The sequence below is a fragment of the Schistocerca serialis genome, chromosome 2 (genome assembly GCF_023864345.2).
Source record: "Schistocerca serialis cubense isolate TAMUIC-IGC-003099 chromosome 2, iqSchSeri2.2, whole genome shotgun sequence".
NCBI classification, from domain to species: Eukaryota; Metazoa; Arthropoda; class Insecta; order Orthoptera; family Acrididae; genus Schistocerca; species Schistocerca serialis.
In genome coordinates, this window is record NC_064639.1 from 716,578,894 (window position 1) to 716,600,186 (window position 21,293).

The following is a 21,293-nucleotide window of genomic DNA, read 5'->3' on the forward strand; positions in this document are numbered from 1 at the left end:
GTATCTGCTTGTGGCTTTCAGTACTTGAGCCCTATCAAAATCAATGTGACGGACTCCTGGCTGCAAAGCATGTTCGGCAGCAGCTAATCTGTCAATCTCTCGGCGTCTATAGTTGCCCTCGTTCCACGTGTGTGGCTTCGCGTGACAGCACGGAAGCTCCCAGTACGGACGAAGGGAACATTTGAGTCTTTTAAATGTTACATCAGAACATTTTCAACTCCAGATCACATTTCTGTTACAGGTGAAAGGGGAAACTGCTCCAGCTTGGACGGAGATAGTCACAGATAATGAACGGGAACAAATTAGCCATTAACTAACGTATGCCACTTATTTCAAATAAAAAGTGAAAATAACTTGACCAATGAATAAGATAATCAAATAAGTAATAATTAATAATTAAATATATTTTTACTATTTGGCTTCTAGGCATCGCAGCATTCAAACATACTAGGTTGTGAGCACCAGTGATTTAAGCAGTAGCAATACTTACCACTTCAGACAAAGTGGAGATTTCACTCTGGAGAACATTTGCATTATCCCTCCGTGATCCTAAACGCTTCGAACGTCTTAGGATGTTGTCCTCTCTCTGTGAATGAGGCAAGTGTTAGCAACTAGGCCTAGATGTCGTTACGGATTTTTACGCCCACTGACATTTACCTGCAACGACTTTCTCGTACTGTGTTTTCGCATGATGGTGAACTCCTCTGGCACATCTTCTTCCGCTTCGTTGCTCGACATCAATTTTGAAAAGCTTACGCCACTATCCATAATCTCGTCGAAGGTTCCTTGATAATCAATCTTGCCCTGTGATGAAAGTCTTCGTTACGGTGTGCTCCACGGAACAGATTTAAAGTAACAAAGACGTAAGGATGGAATCACTCACCTTGTTGAGCACCACGATGTTGTCGGCGCCCTTGACGTGCTGAAGCTGGTGAGTGACCAGGATTCTGGTCTTGTCGCTCAGGTAGGAGTTGATGCATTCATCCAAGAGATGTTTCCCTACGTGGGTGTCCACAGCAGATAAAGGATCATCTAGCAGGTAAATGTCTGCATCACGGTAAACAGCTCTGTAAAATTAAACAGAAAATTACAAACTGCGCACTTGAATTTTAGAGCCAATTTGTTCTCTTGGAAATGTATTGTAAAGTACACTGCGTTCCGGGAGGGATGATCAATATTGAGAGAGATATGACAAAAAAAGGTCATTTGAAACAAAAAGCGTCATATGGACACAAGCCCTATTATGAAAGGTTTCCGAGACAGAACAGTATGTTTCTGGGATAGTGGCGCGCACTATGTACCTTGCTCTCCCAATCTCTTTCACGTTTTATTCAAGGCCAAACTTGCCTCATTGCTTTCAGTGACTTTGCTCGGGAGGTCTTTGTAATATTAAACTAGCCCGTTGAACGCACAGTTGCCTATGACGTGTTGTGAGTAAAGTAGTGTGAGAGACTGAGAGTTTATCTGTGTTTGTTCACGAGTTGGCTAAAATACTGCACGTCTGCCTAATGAACAGTATGAAGGTATGGTGTCTGCTTACGGCTTCTATGGCTACTGCTGTAGAAAAATACCGTCGGTGCTTTCCGACACGTCGAAGTCCTGATCGGACAGTCTGTACCAGAGTTTTCAGCACATTGCGTGAAACAGGTAGTCTTTCAAGTTCTCATTTTTCTTCTGAACGTGTGGTTCAACAACCCATGCAGGGAAAACAACACATTATTGAAATAGTTCAGCCTGGTCTTACTGCAGTCCTAGCAGTGTACGGTGACCGTGCACAGTGGCGAATTTTAGCCCTAAGCGCTGGGCGAGTCCATTCACTTGTCTGGAAGTGGGTGGCCGCCGTTGTTTGCCCACTCGCGTACAGTTGTCGACACGCTGGGCTGACAGAACCGAGGTATGCGCCCTGCAATCTTTCTCAAACGATTTACAGCAACTATTCGGCAAAAAGAAAAAAAAATCACTTTTGTGTTGCTTATAACTTTACGTGTCAGCTTTACGACGAAGGGCCCATCATTTCGTTAAAGGTAATAATTACCATGATATTTTTATTTATGGAAGACACTGTAGAAATTCGAAAAAGTTTTCAATGAAAACTAATGGTTGCTATGATTTTGCATTTGGTGCATAATACATCATGTGTTGCTGCAAATGAAATTTAGCTAAAATACTGAATTTTCCTTTAATCTTGGATGGAGTTTGTGGTGTGTGTACTGTAAGACCTTCAGTACACACATCATCTGATTACTTGACTTGTCGCTCTAACTAAGTAGGCAAGTGTCAGCAATATGTCTCGTGGTCTTATCGTGGCGTGTTTATCTTCTGCCGTTTGGTCAGACGATGGAAATGTCACTTGCACGCTTAGAAAAGCAGAGTGACGATGACCAACTTTGAACGGAACTTGATTAATTTTCACACACATTTATTACAATAATAACAAGCATTAAAATTACTTAACTTGGATCTGGATGCTATTTACAATTGACAATCTGAAGTTCCTTTGGTATTGGTACGTTAATCTTATTCTCACATACATCTCTGATACTTGCCAAAAGTGGCTATACTTTTATCTTCATGGCTATGTACAGGAATATGGTAATCTTATTAGGCGCAGACTGAAACTTGTCTATAGACTGGTACAGACAAATGTAGAACTCGTACAGACTGGTACAGACTAATACAGACTGGTACAGACTGATGCAGACTGACTAATCGGAGGTCTTTACACTCGTTATAATACCTCGCGCGTTCATGTATTACTGCGCGAGTGTGATCCGCGAGGAGAAAAGGTTCTACGTTAGCAGCAATCTCATTGGCTGCGTTACATAATAATACGCGGATCGGCGGAAGCAGAATTTGGTCCGTCTCTATCTCGTAGTGCGGAGACGGACGAGCGCAGCGCCTGCGCTGTTGATCTTAGCGGGGCGCGCTCTAGTGGGAAAGTTGTGTACGCGCTGACTACTCGGAACTATGTACACAACAGAGGTATCTACCTGTCTTCAACCTCATGAAAAATGATTTTACGTGGCGTACTCACTTTCGATCGCCGCACCAGTAATGCTGCCAGAATGAAATATCCATAAAATTCCTTATATCTCATTAACAGTATGAAATATAGAAACGTGATTTTAGCAAATGGTAGTACACTCCTGCAAATGGAAAAAAGAACACATTGACACCGGTGTGTCAGACCCACCATACTTGCTCCGGACACTGCGAGAGGGCTGTACAAGCAATGATCACACGCACGGCACAGCGGACACACCAGGAACCGCGGTGTTGGCTGTCGAATGGCGCTAGCTGCGCAGCATTTGTGCACCGCCGCCGTCAGTGTCAGCCAGTTTGCCGTGGCATACGGAGCTGCATCGCAGTCTTTAACACTGGTAGCATGCCGCGACAGCGTGGACGTGAACCGTATGTGCAGTTGACGGACTTTGAGCGAGGGCGTATAGTGGGCATGCGGGAGGCCGGGTGGACGTACCGCCGAATTGCTCAACACGTGGGGCGTGAGGTCTCCACAGTGCATAGATGTTGTCGCCAGTGGTCGGCGGAAGGTGCACGTGCCCGTCGACCTGGGACCGGACCGCAGCGACGCACGGATGCACGCCAAGACCGTAGGATCCTACGCAGTGCCGTAGGGGCCCGCACCGCCACTTCCCAGCAAATTAGGGACACTGTTGCTCCTGGGGTATCGGCGAGGACCATTCGCAACCGTCTCCATGAAGCTGGGCTACGGTCCCGCACACCGTTAGGCCGTCTTCCGCTCACGCCCCAACATCGTGCAGCCCGCCTCCAGTGGTGTCGCGACAGGCGTGAATGGAGGGACGAATGGAGACGTGTCGTCTTCAGCGATGAGAGTCGCTTCTGCCTTGGTGCCAATGATGGTCGTATGCGTGTTTGGCGCCGTGCAGGTGAGCGCCACAATCAGGACTGCATACGACCGAGGCACACAGGGCCAACACCCGGCATCATGGTGTGGGGAGCGATCTCCTACACTGGCCGTACACCACTGGTGATCGTCGAGGGGACACTGAATAGTGCACGGTACATCCAAACCGTCATCGAACCCATCGTTCTACCATTCCTAGACCGGCAAGGGAACTTGCTGTTCCAACAGGACAATGCACGTCCGCATGTATCCCGTGCCACCCAACGTGCTCTAGAAGGTGTAAGTCAACTACCCTGGCCAGCAAGATCTCCGGATCTGTCCCCCATTGAGCATGTTTGGGACTGGATGAAGCATCGTCTCATGCGGTCTGCACGTCCAGCACGAACGCTGGTCCAACTGAGGCGCCAGGTGGAAATGGCATGGCAAGCCGTTCCACAGGACTACATCCAGCATCTCTACGATCGTCTCCATGGGAGAATAGCAGCCTGCATTGGTGCGAAAGGTAGATATACACTGTACTAGTGCCGACATTGTGCATGCTCTGTTGCCTGTGTCTTTGTGCCTGTGGTTCTGTCAGTGTGATCATGTGATGTATCTGACCCCAGGAATGTGTGAATAAAGTTTCCCCTTCCTGGGACAATGAATTCACGGTGTTCTTATTTCAATTTCCAGGAGTTTATATAAAGAGGAGAGTATTTTGCAGCATGGCAAACATACAAAACTTCATTATCTGTTAGACTATACCAGTAACTACAGAATTTTTAATGATACTATGCAATTATTAAGGACCATTGCAAAACGGATGAACTGAAAATTTCTGTGGGTTTTGGAACAGCACAGGTGAAGATATTACACTTTTGTTTTTGTACCGAAGATCTTTTTCATAAGCTATTGGCCTAAATTGTCCTCACTTAGTAAACGTAATAAACCACTGTTTATGGATTCCATCGCTGCTGCATCCGCAAAACATGTTAGTGAGGTGACGTTGTGCAAACTCCGCTGTATTTTGGCAAAAGAACCAAATTTTAACACAGACAAGAAAATTGTAGGTTTTAGTCATAATTCGCCACTCATGATGCTTCTTAGAGAATTAAAAATAGTTAACAAGTCAGGTAAAAATAGATCGCTGTTTTTGTTGCGTTTTCAGCAGAATTCTTTTCTGGTACGAATGAACCACTGGTGACAGTAGACCGTTTCGGATGATCACCGTGCAAGTTTGGGTGTGAGGCGCTGCACTTAATATTTACAAAAAATATGAACATAGGCTTCAGTTTAGAATGGAAACTCCCCTCCAGTGCTTGGCACTTCCCATACAGCACACTGACGGCCCACCCACAACCACAACCACTACCACTTTCCCCATGCTTGCCCACCCAATTGCGCAGCTACTAGCTATGTAGTATGTGCACACTCTATCATCACACAGCTATTTACTGCACGAATGTCACATGAACATGTGTATAGCTAACATCAGATATGGAAAACTCGTACCCATTTCACATGCAACGTGTCCATAATCTACACATTGGCTACAACACCACATGACTTGGATCTTGTCAGTAGTTGAAAGAGAATCGCCATGTGCTTCTGTTAATACTATTCCCTGATCTAGCCACGTTTTCAAAGAGTGGAACCAACAACACATGTAATAATCATCGATGGTCAAAGGAATACTCACACGCTACAGTGGAAACCAAATCCAAGTTCACTTTTCAATCGATTCTGGTGTGGCATGAATGGTGACAGTTGATAGGTCCAGTGATTTTAGCAGAGCAAATGACGGGGCAGAATTACTTCCATTTTTGGAAAATTAGTTTGTTGAACAAACTGAAGGCGTTTCTTTGGTCTCGCAGACTGCAGTGTACTTAATGAGTAATGTAGCCCCTCCACATTTCACCCGATTTCTGATGTAACATCTTAACTGCACTTAACCTAATCGCTAGATTAATCATGGCAGTACAATTAACTGGCCAACTAGATCGTTAGCCGTTGCGTTATTAGATTTCTCTTTACGGGGACGGTTGAAGTCTGAGGTGAACAAACGAAAGGTGAACACACGAGATTTACTGCTTGTTCGCAACACTGATGCTGTTGCCGTCATTAGAGAAACTCAGACAACCAAGAGAACATGTTCTCCCAGGAGAGCACACATGCACGGAAACTGACTGGGAGACATCCCAATATTTATTGTCAGCTGTAAAACAGCGGTAATGTGGTTTAGATACCACATGAGACTACCGTGCTGAGAGACTATGCCGAAAACACGCACAGCATCTATAACGTTTCAAAGCAAAGTAATATCTGACCATATGAGATTATGTATTTTTCATTTGATAGTTTCTGAAATGCCTGTTGTAGTGTTACTCAGTGTCGTACATATATACATGAGTAAACTGACAATGTATTGAGTAATATAGGAAATAATTAATAATGTACATTAAGTACATTCTACCTCAGAAACCATTTGGCAAAGGGCACAGGTCCATATACACATTTTGCCTTCTGGCAGGTGCCAGCGGAATGGGAGCTGTGAGGACGGGTCGTGAGTCGTCCTTGGGTAGCTCAGATGGTAGAGCACTTGCCCGCCAAACGCGAAGGTCCCGAGTTAGAGTCTCGGTCCGGCAGAAAGGTTTAATCTGTCAGGAAGTTTCATGTCCCTGAATACTGACCGTTCCAACTGGGACACCTTACAGACCTTGAATTAATGATTAATTAACTAACGAGCGCACATAATTGACAAATACGGTTGACGTTAAGCGGAAGATTTATTTATAGACCCCTTGCCTCTGTCGCATAGAAGTGGAATTTACCGAGGAAAACTGCAGAATGTCACGGATAAATTTGTTAATTCTGTTGCGGTATTTAAAGGAGATTGCAACTTGTCTGTCTCTTTTGATGTTGTCATTTTTTGTATTGTTCTTTTGAGTACTATAAACAAGTTTAATAATATTACGGCAAGCGCGAACAGCACACCAACGGTAACGTGTATGTACAGCGAGAGAGTTAGGCTCTGTCTGGTTTGTGATGGCACTACTCTGTGAACTTACGATCACACAAAAGGAAGAAAGGATAAAGGGCCCTTGTTCTAGAGTTGGAGGAGAACGGTTGCAATTACTTTTTATGTAACAACTAGCGTTGTTGTGGTCACCATTAAAGGAACTGATTTAAATATAAAAGCTATGTCAGCATGTCGACTAGATTACAATGGCGATGATGTCCGGGGATAGGAAAAGTGAAAGTGTATAAACATTATTGGGCCATATAATTATAATTTAAAGGTATACTGTGATTATTAGTCCAGTATTTTTTTCATTGATATCGCCATGTATCATTACCGGCAGTTTGAGGACCGTAGGGAGAGATGTAGGATGGATGAGTAGTAGAAACCCGCATCTCGGTCGTTGCTCTGTTTGGGGGAAATTATTATTTCACTGATTTTCAGTTTTCACACAGTACAACAGCTACCAATCACCCTCCACTTATAGTCCTACACCAGTAGTTGTGTGAACTGTCTATTGCTCATAAATGCGAGAGCGATTTGACAAATTTTCTAGATCAAAGGAATAACATTTTTTGTCTAGTTTATTTCAGATATTTCGCCGAAAACAAGCCAGAGTTACACAAGTTCTATTCCCATGAAGGGTGTTGGGAATTTTTCTCTCTTGCATGATGCAAGTATTTTAAATCGTAATACCATGGTTAATTAGATATTATACACTGTTGTGTAAGGTGTCAGGACATGTACTGTATTTTTAATGTAAAATGTGTTAATCTCTGTACTCTTTTATTGTTTCATGCTTTACCCTCGTGGAAACAGAGGTACCTGGCTGATGAACCTAGTTCCATTGAGTGCGAATTTCACATGACTGCAACACATAAAAGACAAGCACGAACTTTAACTATCATCACTTCCTCACCTATGCCACTTCATTGCTATTAGCATTCCTTTAAGTTAAGTGAGTTGAACAGCCTATGACTATTTTCAGTGTTAGTGATGAATTTTTTTGCTGATTCACCGTCTCCTGTGTAGCTACGTCGGAAAGTGTTTAGAACGATGCCTTGTTGTGTTCCCTTTTTCAGAAAATTGTGTGTTGATTCTTCTTTACTGTAAGTTGACAGTGTTAATTTTAAGTTGTGTTCCTCTGTGAGGCCAGAACAGACCTGCATATTTACTGAATTTAGTGTACGGTGGTTAAAACTCGTTCACAGTTTAAAATTGAGCATCAGCAGTTAACTAAAGCACAATTCGTGGAAGAGGTTTATAGAATTCAGGAGTCAGCAGTAGCTAGTCAATTAGAGATAGACGCAGTAGCTCAAATTTTGCAACAATTAAGATTGTTAGCCACATGACAGACTGAGATGACAGCAGATGTTGCAGATACGGTAACGAAACAGAGTGGAAAGTCAACTCAGGTAAATGAGATAGTTGTAATCTGTGCCTACCAAAGAATATTTAGCTGCTGTTACTATTCAGGTTTGTGATACAGCAGTTATTAACGTGCTGTGCTAACTGGCAATTGCAGCTGCGTTGTCTTCGCCTGCTGTCATCCGTGTTGCGATTACTAATAATATTTGAAGTAGGTCTCCAGAGAAGAAGGTGGTACAGCTGATCATAGGGCTACTGTTGTTACGCAGATTCGAATTGTTCTGTGGAACACGTCAATGAATATTTCATGGGACATCAGGAAGCTGATCTCAAACAATGGAAGTTCAATCCTAAATCAGTTACCAATATTACTTTGCTTTGAAACGTTAAAGGTGCTGTGCGTGTTTTCGGCATAGTCTCTCAGCACGGTAGTCTGACGGCCTTATGTATATCACCGCTAAATGGCAAAGGCATGTTTCTCACAGAGGCAGATGACTTCATTTCATCATAGCTCGGCCAGTTAGGATGAAATATTTGTAAATTAAACAGACAGGGCTTTCTTTTGAATCACTCCACCTACTAATAAAAACCATATCAAAATACCTACGGTACTTCCCGAGATTTGTAACAGATTATGAATGCATCTAAATGAGTTATCGTATAAAATATGTTTATGCTACATAATTATAATTCAACAATTTTCAGCTTTTTCCCTTTTCTTGTACTGTGAAACCTCGCTGCTTGCAAAAATTTCATGATTCTAGGGGTTCTAGATAATGTTCATATAGATTTTTGTGAAGGAATTTTTCGATTATCAAAATATGTAATATAAATGGCCGAGTCATTTGATTAAATTGACATAGAAGCTTAAATTTTTTACACCGGCAAAGGGCCATGACCTTACTTTGTGACATAAGTATGAACTTGACACGTCTACCCGCTCCTGACAAACAGGTGTGTTAACAGTCTGACAGACGGACTGACAGACAGACGGACAATAAAGCGACCCTGTAAGGGATCCGTTTTTACCAAATGACATACAGATTCCTAGAAAGAGGGGTAGATGACAGTAATGAGCTAAGTACCCACTGCCACAAGCTGTAATGCTGCTTGTGGAATATGGTTGTAGATTTTGGTAGAATAATTACGTTGCTCATTTGGTCACTCCCAGTTGAAATTGGTACTCCCTAGTCTTACTCTGACTTGGCAGCTAGCTCTTGCATTTCTACAGTCGAATTCAGAGCAGAGACCCACTTGGCATTCGTCACACATGAAAGACTTCGGGAAGTTAAAGTCACTAAAATTCCCGAGTTCAATTGGATAACTAATCAAGACCCCCCCCCCCACACACACACACACACATAATCGTATCAGCATTTGATCAACTGACTCGTTTCGATTTACTCGTGATTAATAGTTGCGCATATAATGCAATATTTCAACGTAATCAACGCAAAATGACCGCGACAGGAAAATTAGTGATCATACGGAAACTTTCTGACACTTGTGCACTGCTTGTGATTGGAACGCGAAAGAGGGATTGCTAATGGTACCTGAACTACCCTCAGCCACACACCGTAAACTGGACTGTGGAGTAGGCCTATTTATTCAGATTTAGATGCATATATGACAGATTTACTTTGTTTTATTTCTGAAGATGATAGCCACATGGCTATGTGGTACAAGTTTTAATCTACGTTCATCTTTTTGTCCTTAAGCTACATTATTGTGCAACAGATATAACAACGTAACAGAAACAAATAATTATAGATTCCTACGCTATATCAGTACCAGGCTGAGAAATTTACTCTCGTAACATGTATCCAACGATTAGAATTTCATTTCTTCAACAAATAACAAATGAGAGTAAATTTATACTCCAATACTACATGTTTCTAATCTAATATCAAAAGGCCGACAAGATTTCAAAGGCAACATATTTTTTTACAATGCTGTGTTTCTGAAACTCAAGTTATTTAACCATTAATATGGTGTGAATGGCCGTACGATGATAATCTGATGTTCGAAACTCATTGTGACTTACTGATAAAAAGGGCATATAACAGAAATGTATAGTAGTGCCTGGTACATACATACAAAACAGTGACGTATTCGTTTTAATCTCCGGATATTATTATTATGTGGCGTGTTTTGTAAAAAAGATTTTTTCCCATGGTTCAGACGTAAATGTTGCAGATAAAGGCCTGTTTCTGGAAGCAACTGCTCACATTTGACTTTCCGCCTAGCCTGACACACGTGCAGAGTACTTGGGTTCTCACCTGGCGAGGCTGACCCTGGCCCTCTGTCCGCCGCTGAGGGTGATGCCCTTCTCGCCCACCAGCGTCTGGTCGCCGTACGGCAGCAGCTCAAAGTCCTTGGACAGGGCGCACGCCTCCACCACGCGCTGGTACTTCTTCCGGTCGTACGGCTGTCCGAACAGGATGTTCTGCCGCACGCTGCCCACGAATACCCACGGCTCCTGGCTCGCGTACGACACCTTCCCACCAATCCTCAGGCTTCCAGACGACGGAGACAGTTCGTTTATCAGCAGATACAGCAGAGAGCTCTGGAATAAATAGACTCAGTGAAGTGAAAAAGAACGCACTGAATTAGTCAGACAGCACTTGGTCGTTCTCATAACTTTTTCATTATCTTCGAAGAGGTGTAATGCTGACCCTTTTGATGCCAAGGAAAAAGGTATCTTTTTTATTTATGCTCTTTTTTTGCTTCTTTCACAGGACTTTAGAAAAGGATCATTTCTAATTATATTGTAAATTTGTTTTTCAGTGTATGTAGGCTAAGAACACGATCTTCGACAAACTGATTTTTTATTTACGTTATTATGAAAAATAGTGATCTTCTTTATGTTTTAATCAAATGGGTATGTGGTTAAGTTTATTTGTATTTACTTCAACAATCAGCTATCTATATATTAAAATCTGTGTTGATGCTCATCTAATTTACTGGGAGTTATTATTTGCATTCTATATGAGGTTTAGTGAACAATAAAGTTCTCCATCTTATGAAATGAACACAAATGTCACTTGGGAAAGAGCAACAAAAAGTAAAAGTGCTGTGCACACGGGAAACAAATGACAGTAACTGGACAATAGAGAACTAGATGAACTAGGAAAAACTCTGCTTGAGAGCATATAAAAAACGTTTAGTGCATCAAAGCTATTCCACTACAGACATTTACGAAAAAACAGATGAGAAAATGTTGACTAAAGAACAAATTTGTTGTGTTGCCTGGCTTAAGCCAAAACAGGTAACAATTTTCCATTGTATACTAAGATTAAAAAGCAGTTAAATGTTCATTCTATTACTGACAGTCCCAGAATTGCTTTCTTGTCATTTATAACTCATTTTAGAATAAATGGAATATTCGAAGTCAGACTTTTCCTCTAGTGTTCTAGTGTATGTGAATGTGCATAGTCAATGTGTCCTGTTTCACGCGAAACAGGAGGGCCTCCTGCCGTTAGTCCAGCCTAACAGGAGCCGGCTGGAAGAGGTCACCGGCCCTTACGGTGAACCTCTTGAGTGGCCTTCCAGCTCCAGCTGATGCTGAAGCGTCTCACGTCAGTAGTACAAGCAAGGTGAACATAGTAGGGCTGTATCGAAATCCTTGGTGTTTCCTGGCATTTTGCAAAACTCTTCCTGGGTGTGCCCTTACGTTTCAGTGGACCACTCGGGTTTTGAAGCCTTCCAATTGAATTATTTTTGAATTATTTGTACATCAATTGCCTGTAACTGATACTCAGTCTTCCTCTCTCTCTCTCTCTCTCTCTCTCTCTCTCTCTCTCTCTCTCTCTCACACACACACACACACACACACACACGCACACGCACACACACTCGCAAACACTTGTCAATAAAGTTTTCCTTGTAAATACTTTTAGCTTGTCGATGCCTCTCGCACAACTTACAAACCCCACGTTCCATAACATAATAGTATTTGACGAAGCCTTACCAGAGCTTTGACTCTTCTGTTCAGCTCCATTGCTAATCTGCAACCCTCTGCATTGTCAATCTCGTCTGCGGAGGACTAGGTTATCACTCTCTGGTGAGATGTTTCGTTTAATGTCTCTACAGAACCTTGAATAGACCGAAAATGTTTATGGTGAGGTTCTGCGTCGAATTGTCGAATGTGTTGATTTAGGGACAAGTGGTAAAGTTCTCTTTTGAGAGTTGAAACTGTTTAATATATATTTATGTGACATGACCCACTTTCATCCAGTTAAGGTAGCCTCAACTGCTGCTACACAGCGATATACCGTTCAGATCAAAATATATTGATTATACCTGACAAGTTCTATTTTTAACTGAAAAATTATTGTAAAAACGTCAGATCTAAATAAATATGTGTGAAACTCAAGGAACTTTTATTCCAAGAAAAGACAGTCTTTGCACACAACACGGTATTATTAAATGAAAATATTTCGTGGACTGATTTCCACTAATCACCTTGGAGTTCATTCGGATAAACGCGTTAAGAAATGCATAATGAAAACAACAAATAAAGCAAGCAGTATGTTAGCTTCTTTACGTCCTTTAATAAACAAATCATACCCAAACCAGATAAAGAGTGTCTTGCACCATCTTGTAGTCACAAACAGAAGAAAGTCTTTTACCGTGGCACACGTGACACTTGCAAAAGAACTAAGTTTCTTTAATGCCTGAACAATTCTACTTGTCTTGAAAACGGAAATTTGCTTCGTTTCCAATAAATTCTGTTTCAAAATGTATTTAAGTTGTAACTGGTTTTTATAACACTTTTACTTAATTTGATTTCACTTACTGATTGCTGATGTGTAGTAGGGTAATAACGAAACAGGTAGACGATTAAATACAATACTGACAACACTTTCTCGTTTTCGACGCTTTTGTATAACAGTACTTCATTTCTTTCTAATTACATGACAATGTTGCGCCTTGGAACATGTTTTGACGTTGGGATAAATTTTAATTCCGAGGAGTAGTTTTGTAATTTCAGAAAAGGACTGTGGCACATTAAAAGTGAATGTCAACATTCAAAAATGGAATAAGAAAATAAATTAAATTTTCATTACAGGGCTGGCTAGATGCGAATGTCTGAGGAGTGTACTAAGGTGCAGCACTCTTCCCTATCTACAAACGTTAAGAAAATCCAGACTTTCCAATAAAAGACGCTATGATTAATTTTAAATGCCCCACCGTTTGTAAGAATTTCAGCAGTTAATAATGACCTAAAAACAAATTCACAATTACCTACGAATAAGAACCGATGCAGAAACGACTCGCTCCATATCTAAAAGGAATTACAGCAAACTACCCCACTCGGCCAACGCATAAATTCGTCAAATATCCAACTAGACATCCATGATCAAGAAAGTAATAAAGTTTCGAAACTGGGAACATTACCACTTGAGAAGGAAAACATCAAAAAAAATACTATACAAATACGCGTGATCATGTATGTTGGAAAGTCATGGAACATGTAAGTAATAATTATTTGTTGTAGTAGTGGAGGGTCTTGTCTTTGTAACGTTCCCATTGTTTAAAAGTATTTATGCATAGGTCAAATTGTAATATTTACTTGAATCTGTTTTATAGTTATCTCTACCACGTCACTTTATTGAGACTTTGTTGACTACATGGTAAATGTTTGGCTCTATATCTGTGACGTGTTAGTCATACAAAGTATTTTGTGTAATTGTATGTCACCTATGGGTCAGAGCTCCACGAAAGTGAAATAAAAAAATTCCTGGTGGCAAGCACAAAGACAGTGAAAAGCGGCGCTACGTGTTTTTTTTTTTTGTGTGTGTGTCCGCCTGCACACCTGTCGGTGAGGAAAAATCTCCACTGGTGTGGACCAATGAATCTCAGCCGCAACCTATGTCTCGAAAAACGATAGTCAGCAAACACCTATTAGCGTGATCGTTGCAAATGAAGCCTTGGTTTTGCAGCCACCGCTTTCTGCAGTAGCTTGCGTGTGTCCCAGCGAACGGCGCCTGGTCAGGGCAGATTCGGTGTCGGACTGACTCTGTCCCGTCTCTTGATGTGTGGCACCCTTCGAACAAGGTGCCCGCTTCGACAGCTCTGCCGCCCCCCGCCCAACGTTGCGCGAATAATTGTTTTATTATTATTTGTACTGCCCTAAACTACGGAAGCTAATTACTGTAGACGCTTAACAGGTCCTCTTTTATGCCATTGAGCACAGTTATGCAATGATAGACGCTGAACCAGCAGTCACAGTCAGCGGGGGCGGGGGGGGGGGGGGGGGGGGGGCAGCGGTTCAAAACCTAGCTAGTCCATTGTCCGTCCAGATTTAGGTTTTCTAAGGTTTCCCTAAGTGGCTTAAGGCAAGTTGCTTTGAGAATAACACGGACCATTTCTTTGTTTATCCTTCGTTAAAATCGAGCTTTTCTCCACTGACGAGACGTTAAACCCTAACATTCCTTTCATTTTTCTGCCATCTCAGTGCTTCGTTGTGGTAGCATCGCTCATTTGCTTTACTTCTATCGACTTATCGTTTATTTTATGTCTGACCAAGTGCTTTTACTTATACTGCAAGACGGAAAAAATTCGCAACACCAAGGAGTTGTGCAACGCAAACGGAAGTTGGTAGGCGTGTCTATTTAAATTTCGCGCCAGTCGCATTAGAGTGACAGTAGTAGCGCCACTATAAGGATGCAAATGAGGTTTGATTTAAATATACGCTGTAATGGCAGTGAGAGTTAGCTACCTTTGAAATTGGACGTGGTGGGTTGATGTTAGTCAAGAATGCCTTTAAGCTGACAAAGACGCCACTATCAACACCTCACTGGGTTTGAACGAGGTCGTGGAATAGGCCTACGGGAAGCTGGGTAGATGTTCCTTCTGCGATGTTGCAGAACGTGGCAGGACTGTATGTACTGTAGATGATTTTTAGCAGTATGGTCACAAGAATGTACTGTCGCGAGAGGGCCAAATGGTACTACCAACGGAAGACCACAATGTTCGACATACGGCTGTGGCGCATCGTACTGCATCTGTTGCAGCAATTCGAGCAGCAGTTGGCACCACGGTGACACAATGAACTGTTGCTTATTAACAGATAACTGATGTGCGAAAACTCCGAGCCATGCGCCCTGTAGCTTTCATTTCACTGACCCCAAACCACCACCGTTTGCCACTTCAGTGGTGTGAAGAGAAAGCTCGTTAGAGGTCAAGATGGAGGTCTGTTGTGTTTTCTGATGACAGCTGGTTCTGCCTCTGTGCCACCGATGGCCGAGTGTTGGTTAGAAGGAGGTCACTTGAGGGCCTGCGAACAACTTTTATGTGTGATGCACACTGACCTACACCAGGAGAAAATGAAATGACATGATCGTGTGGCATTGTTGGCCCGGAGGCCCCACTGGGGAAGTTCGGCCGCCGACTGCAAGTCTTTTTTCAGTCGACGCCACACAGTGCGACTTGCATGCCGGTGATGAGGATGAAATGATGATGAGGGCAACACAACACCCAGTCCATGAGCGGAGAAAATTTCCAACCCGGTAGGGAATCGAACCAGGGCCCGCTGCATGGTAGGCAAGCACGTTCCACTGCGATGAGCAGGAGTTATGGTCTGGCGTACGATTTAGTATGACAGCAGGAGCACTATCGTGGTTGTCCCACATACCGTGACTGACAGTTTGTACATAAGTCTGGTGATTCGACCTGCTGTGCTGCCATTCAAGAGTTGCATTTCAGGGAGTGTTTTCTAACAGGATCACGCCCGCTCACATACCACTGTTGTAACCCAAAACGCTCTACAGAGTGTCGGCGTGTTGTCATTCCCTGTTCGACCCCCAGGCCTGTCTCTAATCCAGCACGTATGGGACATCATCTTACAACTCCTGCGTCGTCCACAAACAGCATTAATCGTCCCTGTTTCGAGCGGCTTACTGCAACAGACATAGAACCCCCAAACTGGATATCTGGCGTCTGTACAACAACATGCATGCACGTTTGCATGCTTGCATTCAACATTCTGGCGGTTACACCGATTTTTAATATACTAGCGTGTCACATCCGCAATGCTTACCTTGCAAAGTTAATCACTTAAATATTTTATCCAGACAAATGTATTCCCGAAATTTTATTACTCTAGATTAATTACGTTTTGGTGTTGCGATTTTGCTTCCTTCAGTGTAGTTTTCGCCATCAGTTACCTATTACTAAGCCCTTTTGGTTACGTATCGTAAAAAGTCACGCACTTACATAAACTTCTCCGTGTGAAACCCAATAACAGTATCGGTAATTATCTAACACAGTCAAACTGTATAATTGTAAAAAACAACGTAGAAGGAAAAATTGTAGGATTAAGAATAACTTTGCACTTACATAGTCGAGACTTGTCAAAGAAAAGATCGTTGTGGAACTAGTGTGTTGACAACGTAACAGAGTGAGCGCTTCCAACACCTCAAAATTTATACCTCTAGCTTCAATGGCAACGCTGAACAGCAGGCAGTTCGAGGCTTACACAAGTTTCCTCGCCTGAAAATTCGCGTATAGGTGATAGTACTCCAGTCAGTAGAGAGAAGGGGCGTTGATTGGCGCTCTTATAGCACGGGACGTATTTTGTTAACCATGAATTAAAGAAAAAATTTTTTTTGGTATCTATAACGGTAAGGAGATTGTCACTTGCTAGCAGAATAATTCCATTGGTATTCGCTGCACTGTTGTACAGATTTGCCACCAGTATAACATGTTAGTAGGTGAGGATACTTCCGATAGGTTATCGAAATCGAGCTGTACATGTACGAAAATGAACGCAGTGGCAACTTACGCTCACGTCCACGGACGCCGCACCTTTCACAATAGCAGGTGAAGTGTGTTACCTTTCCGCAGCCCACAGGCCCTACGACAGCGCACAGCTGGCCGGGTAAGACGGTGAGGTTGATGCCGCAGAGGACGTCGGCGCCGCCGTCCCACGTGGCCGACACGTGCTGCAGGCTCAGCTCTCCCGTGGCGGCGTCCTGGCTGGAGTGCTCCACGCTGGCCTCTGGCTTCAGGAGGAACTCCTGAGGGCAGCACAACAGCAGAACACCCGCCTTGTGTGTAACGTAGAACGGAAACTAATGTATCTGAACATAGAGGACGAATTCCTCTGAGTAAAGGAAGTGAACCTCAGAAGTAATGGAAAATCTGCCCTGAGAACCATTCGAAGAACGATTACACTTCAAAAACTAGTGATGCACAGCTCACATAAGGGAGGGATCCAAGTTTGAATTTCTGTGTGGCACACAGAACTTGGTCGCATAAAATCGAAAAAATGGTTATCTCACTAACTTCCCATCTACAAAATCTTAAACCTTGATGTTGCACGAGATATTTAAAATGCATTTTACCTCTGACATTGTGCACCCTTAGAGATTCAGAATTCAAGATTAAAAGTAATTATATTATAAAACAGAGGAAATTTTCCACGTCCTATTTTGCACAGTAAATAATGCACAAAAATAATTTTACCTGACACACACCTTTCAGTGGCTTAGGAACTATATGTTAATGAGCATCTATATTAGAATATCCTTTTTCGCTCTAAGGATGAGTTATTCGGTTTTACATAACAGAGTGTACATAAATATTAAAAATGTATATGGAGTACTAAATTCTTATCTGACTCCTCGGTCTGCCGTGATAGCGTTTCAACCTGCGACTTGTATACAGGGTGTTACAAAAAGGTACGGCCAAACTTTCAGGCAACATTCCTCACACATAAATAAAGAAAAGATGTTATGTGGACATGTGTCAAGAAACGCTTAATTTCCATGTTAGAGCTCATTTTAGTTTCGTCAGTATGTACTGTACTTCCTCGATTCACCGCCATGATTTCATACGGGATACTCTACCTGTGCTGCTAGAACATGTGCCTTTACAAGTACGACACAACATGTGGTTCATTCTCGATGGAGCTCCTGCACATTTCAATCGAAGTGTTCGTACGCTTCTCAACAACAGATTCGGTGACCGATGGACTGGTAGAGGCGGACCAATTCCATGGTCTCCACGCTCTCCTGACCTCAACCCTCTTGACTTTCATTTATGGGGGCATTTGAAAGCTCTTGTCTACGCAACCCCGGTACCAAATGTAGAGACTCTTCGTGCTCGTATTTTGGACGGCTGTGATACAATACGCCATTCTCCAGGGCTGCATCAGCGCATCAGGGATTCCATGCGACGGAGGGTGGATGCATGTTTCCTCGCTAACGGAGGACATTTTGAACATTTCCTGTAACAAAGTGGTTGAAGTCACGCTGGTACGTTCTGTTGCTGTGTGTTTCCATTCCATGATTAATGTGATTTGAAGAGAAGTAATAAAATGAGCTCTAACATGGAAAGTAAGCGTTTCCGGACACATATCCACATAACATATTTTCTTTTTTTGTGTGTGAGGAATGTTTCCTGAAAGTTTGGCCGTACCTTTTTGTAACACACTGTATAGAGAATTACTTGTTGCTATGTTATTACAGCAAGTTCTTGAAATAGATAAATATAGATAAATGTAAATTAATGCAGATGAATAGGAACAAGAATCCCGTAATGTTTGAATACTCCATTAGTAGTGTAGCGCTTGACAGTCACGTCGATTAATTATTTGGGCGTAACATTGCAGAGCGATATGAAGTGGGACAAGCATGTAATGGCAGTTGTGGGGAAGGCGGATAGTCGTCTTCGGTTCATTGGTAGAATTTTGGGAAGATGTGGTTCATCTGTAAAGGAGACCGCTTATAAAACACTAATACGACCTACTCTTGAGTTCTGCTCGAGCGTTTGGGATCCCAATCAGGTCACATTGAGGGAGGACATAGAAGCAATTCAGACGCGAGCTGCTAGATTTGTTACTGGTAGGTTTGATCATCAAGCGAGTGTTACGGAAATGCTTCAGGAACTCGGGTGGGAGTCTCTAGAGGAAAGGAGGCGTTCTTTTCGTGAATCGCTACTAAGGAAATTTAGAGAACCAGCATTTGAGGCTGACTGGAGTACAATTTTAGTGCCGTCAACTTACATTTCGCGGAAAGACCACAAAGATAAGATAAGAGAGATTAGGGATCGTACAGAGGCATATAGGCAGTCATTTTTCCCTCGTTCTGTTTGGGAGTGGAACAGGGAGAGAAGATGCTAGTTGTGGTACGGGGTACCCTCCGCCACGCACCGTATTGTGGATTGCGGAGTATGTATGTATGTAGAAATATTTGGTGTATATAGATCATAGTTGTTTTTCTTTATAACAGGTCATTGCACATCCTACAACGGTATTCAGTGTTTTTCAGAGTTAATTAATGCTAAAAATAATTTCTCTTTTTTGCACTATATAAATGTAAACTTGCTTTGAACCATCTCAGTACTTGTGTCAATGTATAGTCAAATTAGAAATCATGTGCCACATGCGAAGGGCTATAAAATTAACCAACTTCATGTGGTCTCTATGGGAACAATAATTTTATATTTAAAGCTAATCAAATTTCCAAATAATAATTTTCTGTTTCATCTCAGTAGTGTGAGATGATGAAAATAGACGTTTCTTTAAATATTTGATTGTAAATAGTAGAATGTTTAGAGTGGACAGAAAACGATTTGTGAAATTTCGATACGTATCTGAAAGCGCCGTAGTAAATGGGTTCATAGGACTGCGTCAGAGATAAAGTTTGTAATTGTGCGATGGCGAGTGCTGAGAGAACTAGGCAGTCTCAGGATGGCGATGGACGGCAGCAGATATGAGGTTCGCTGGTGGTGGCGGCGTAGTCAGGTACCACGAAACAGCCACATCTTACTTTTATAGACGAGGTCACTTGAGCACACGGACTCCATTGCAGTCAGAGTATAAAACATTTATCTGTTTGCTTTGATATGCCACAAATGGTTTTGGAAGATACACCAGTGTGACGTTCTTCTTGTATAATTCGATACGAACAAACTCACTATGTTTCTTATATAATGCATTCTCTTGCCACGAAGACCAGTTATACTAGATGTGAGACTCATTACTCGCCACAACTACTCCTTCTATTATAATGACATAAGTTCTACTCCAGAAACGACCATTAGAGATGTCGTGTGTACTCTCACCGTAATGTTTTCATACCGTACTGTCCTGCTTGACGTTATTCTTACTGCTATTGGTATGGTATATTTTGACTGGCTGCTGTTGCCATTGCATCCTATAGAGTTCGATATTCACTGAATTTTCCGGTGACGTTCATTACATAGGGGGTATTGGATGATTATACGTCCATTCAGTTCAGAAATGATGTCCATTATCAACATCGCTACGAGGTGTGACCCGACATTCACGCTCTTCCATTCGTTGCAGCATTGAAGCAAACAGCCTTTGAAAATCATCATAAAGAGTTTCTGACAATGGCTGTGTCGTACAAGATTGAGGGCCGGAGTCCGGTACGGAACAGCACATTTCCCGTCGTGTAAAAGGCACGCTGAATATAACGAAACAAGAGAGAGGGGGAGGGGCCTAGTTACATACTAATTACTCACAATAAAAGAATATAAAAACTAATGTGAAACAATACAAAAACAATTTTCTATCAAAAGTGTGTCATAGCCCAGAGTCTACGTGCGTCATTGGAAGTACGAGTAAATTGTAACCTCATATCTACGCTCATTAGTTAGGCTACACAACATAAAACGAATACATAAAATTTTTACATATGAGAGGGAAACTAAAACATGTAATAATTACATAAAAGAAAACAGCATAAACTAAATAATACGTCTAGTAATATGATTGCATTCCAGCAAAAAGAGAGTTCCTTGGCCCAGAGTCATGCAATCTTTTGGGACTGCGTCAAAACACACACATGCTCACAGTCTAAGGAAAACACATGTGAGTAATGTAGCAAAAAGTCTAACAACACGAATCGTAGCCCGACGTCGCCAAGGGCGCTAACAAGCGGAGTATAAAAATATATACAGGGTAAGTCACTAACTGTTGCCACCAAGAATAAGTCCGAACATATGATAGGAGCTGAAAAGTTTGTAGGACAACGGGGGCCATAATATGACGTTGGTTTTTTTGTTGCT

At 42.2% G+C, this 21,293-nt stretch overlaps 1 protein-coding gene across 2 annotated transcripts in view; it reads right to left on the reverse strand.

Annotated features, from left to right (window-relative positions):
• Nucleotides 1–21,293, reverse strand: part of LOC126457904 (ATP-binding cassette sub-family C member 4-like) — a 201,593-nt gene that overhangs the window by 96,148 nt on the left and 84,152 nt on the right. For both annotated transcript variants that reach the window (XM_050094579.1, XM_050094580.1), the window contains exons 10-14: nt 17,093–17,275; nt 10,532–10,818; nt 884–1,067; nt 658–804; nt 491–586 (exon numbers count right to left, since the gene is read on the reverse strand). In XM_050094579.1, coding sequence (XP_049950536.1) covers nt 491–586; nt 658–804; nt 884–1,067; nt 10,532–10,818; nt 17,093–17,275 — 897 coding nt within the window. The remainder of the gene's footprint in view (nt 1–490; nt 587–657; nt 805–883; nt 1,068–10,531; nt 10,819–17,092; nt 17,276–21,293) is intronic.